This window comes from Micropterus dolomieu, unplaced genomic scaffold (assembly GCF_021292245.1).
Source record: "Micropterus dolomieu isolate WLL.071019.BEF.003 ecotype Adirondacks unplaced genomic scaffold, ASM2129224v1 contig_9572, whole genome shotgun sequence".
Taxonomy (NCBI): Eukaryota; Metazoa; Chordata; class Actinopteri; order Centrarchiformes; family Centrarchidae; genus Micropterus; species Micropterus dolomieu.
This window is the reverse complement of record NW_025738558.1, coordinates 1-1,895: the sequence shown is the minus strand read 5'-3', so window position 1 is coordinate 1,895 and position 1,895 is coordinate 1. Positions and strand designations below refer to the sequence as shown.

Below are 1,895 nucleotides of genomic sequence, written 5' to 3'. Positions count from 1 at the left end.
CACCAGCCCCTGCACCTGAAACCAAATTGTTGAGGAGTGCATCAGGTAGTGGATCGCCTGAAGCCAAAAATGTTCCTCAGTATCTGGCTGTCCCAGCCTCTCAGACCCTGAAACAGGTTTTCAAGCCAGAACAGGGTGCCAGAAGCCTCCCTAACTTGGCTAACGAAATGTTACTTGTGACTGCTGCCCCTACTCCCGCAATTGGCGCAACAGCCGGGACAAAGTTGGTTGAAATCCTGTGTCATGTTGACAGAATGTATGTGAGAATCAGGAGAGAGGTCTTTAAGACTCGTGATGCATACAAATACTTGAAACTAGGCACCTGTCCTGTTAACAAAGGTACCAAAGAACATTACTACCTTCTGTACCTTCTGAGAACTGACTGTGGATTTGAGAAAAAGGTTGGTAAAGCTGTTCCTCTCAATTGCTGTATCATTCAGTTAGTTCTAGTTTGTGACTGCAACCAACATGTGAATGTTTGTTCCAGAGTCATCCAGATTATCTGTCCTTTAGCAATGTGCTCCACTACAGGCCAACTGGTCCAGTTTTAAGGGAAATGCCATTTGATATTCCCCTGAACTGTAACTATCCCAGGTAAGATTTAGATTAGGTTCTTTAGTTTTAGTATGATTGTGTAATTTAGTTCATTACAAATCTTAACTACCAGCATTTCCTTAAGACCAAGGACATATTGCAAGACTACAGGGCAATCAATGATTTCTGTTGTCAAATTTTGTATTGTGAGTCTTCACTTGACTATTGCAGGTTTTTCCACTCCTATAAAGTTGGCTTCTATCCTGATCGCATGGGTGCAGTTTTCAAACGACTCCAACCTAAAACTAGTTTCACCCTTACTCCTCAAGATGGTATGTTCCCATATTTTAAATTCACCATCACCCAGTATTTTCAGCACAAGGCCTGTTATCAGAAGCTATTCTGACCTAAACAAAATTAGGAGCTCAGATGAAGCGCAGAAAGGAGTGGTAACTTGCAAATGCATGTTTCTAAACTTAACCAGGCTAGGAAAGTGCTGCTCCAAGTATAGATGGGCAACTTGGACAGAAGAGGGAGTGCTACAAAATGTACACTATCCTTAATTTTGTAACATGGTGAGGTTAATGTGGATGATGACCTACTTCTGAGGTGGTATAAATCGGGTTCTTTAATGGGCAACAAAGATGTCTGACTAAACTTGTGTGGACAAGGATTACATGGGGAGCTAAATGCACACCTGTATTTGACACAAATGGGAAGCTGTGTTCAAAATGAATCCAAAGCTAGACAAACCCTGGAGTCAAATATTTACCATTTTAGAAAAGGCACCCTAGCACCTGATCTGTCAAGCATTTGTAAGTGTACTCAAAATAATATGCCAGCTTAAAATACTAAAGCATATTCTGCTGGAGCTTAAAGGAACCAAATGTATTCCTTGCATAGCAAATGTGTGCAGCAGCCCTGTCTCTATTGTCAAGTGATGTCCCTCACTTTGCCACAGCATCAGGTAATGAAATCACTGGAACCAAAACCTTCACCTTGGGCGAGCCGATGTACTTTGAGGCCACGCAACCTGACCGCACTGCACAGTTGGGAGGCCAGAGGATATACATCGACAAGTGCTTTGTGACAGCCTCCCGAGACCCCAATTCAAATCCTCGATATACAGTCGTTGACAACCAAGGGTAAGGTTTGAAATGATTCCAGTATAAGATGGGCCTGTCACTTGGTGGTTGGAGGTAAATGTGTCTTCTCGACAGGTGCATGATTGATGGCAAAGAGAACGAACAGTCAAGGTTCCTTGCTGGCGCCTCAGAGATGGTCCAGAAATTCAGTCTGGGTGCCTTGATTTTCAAGAATGGCGTTTCCGCTTCCTCCTCACAGGTACTGTCAAGAGGTAG

The 1,895-nt window shown here is 43.2% G+C and overlaps 1 protein-coding gene across 1 annotated transcript; it reads left to right on the top strand.

Moving 5' to 3' along the window:
* Nucleotides 1-28: 28 nt before the first annotated feature.
* Nucleotides 29-1,887, top strand: LOC123965385 (zona pellucida sperm-binding protein 3-like; the record flags this gene model as incomplete). Its single annotated transcript, XM_046041914.1, has 5 exons — nt 29-401; nt 488-594; nt 766-866; nt 1,496-1,679; nt 1,755-1,887. Coding segments are annotated over exons 1-5 (759 nt in total), but the record flags the coding sequence as incomplete, so codon positions are not given.
* Nucleotides 1,888-1,895: the final 8 nt, after the last annotated feature.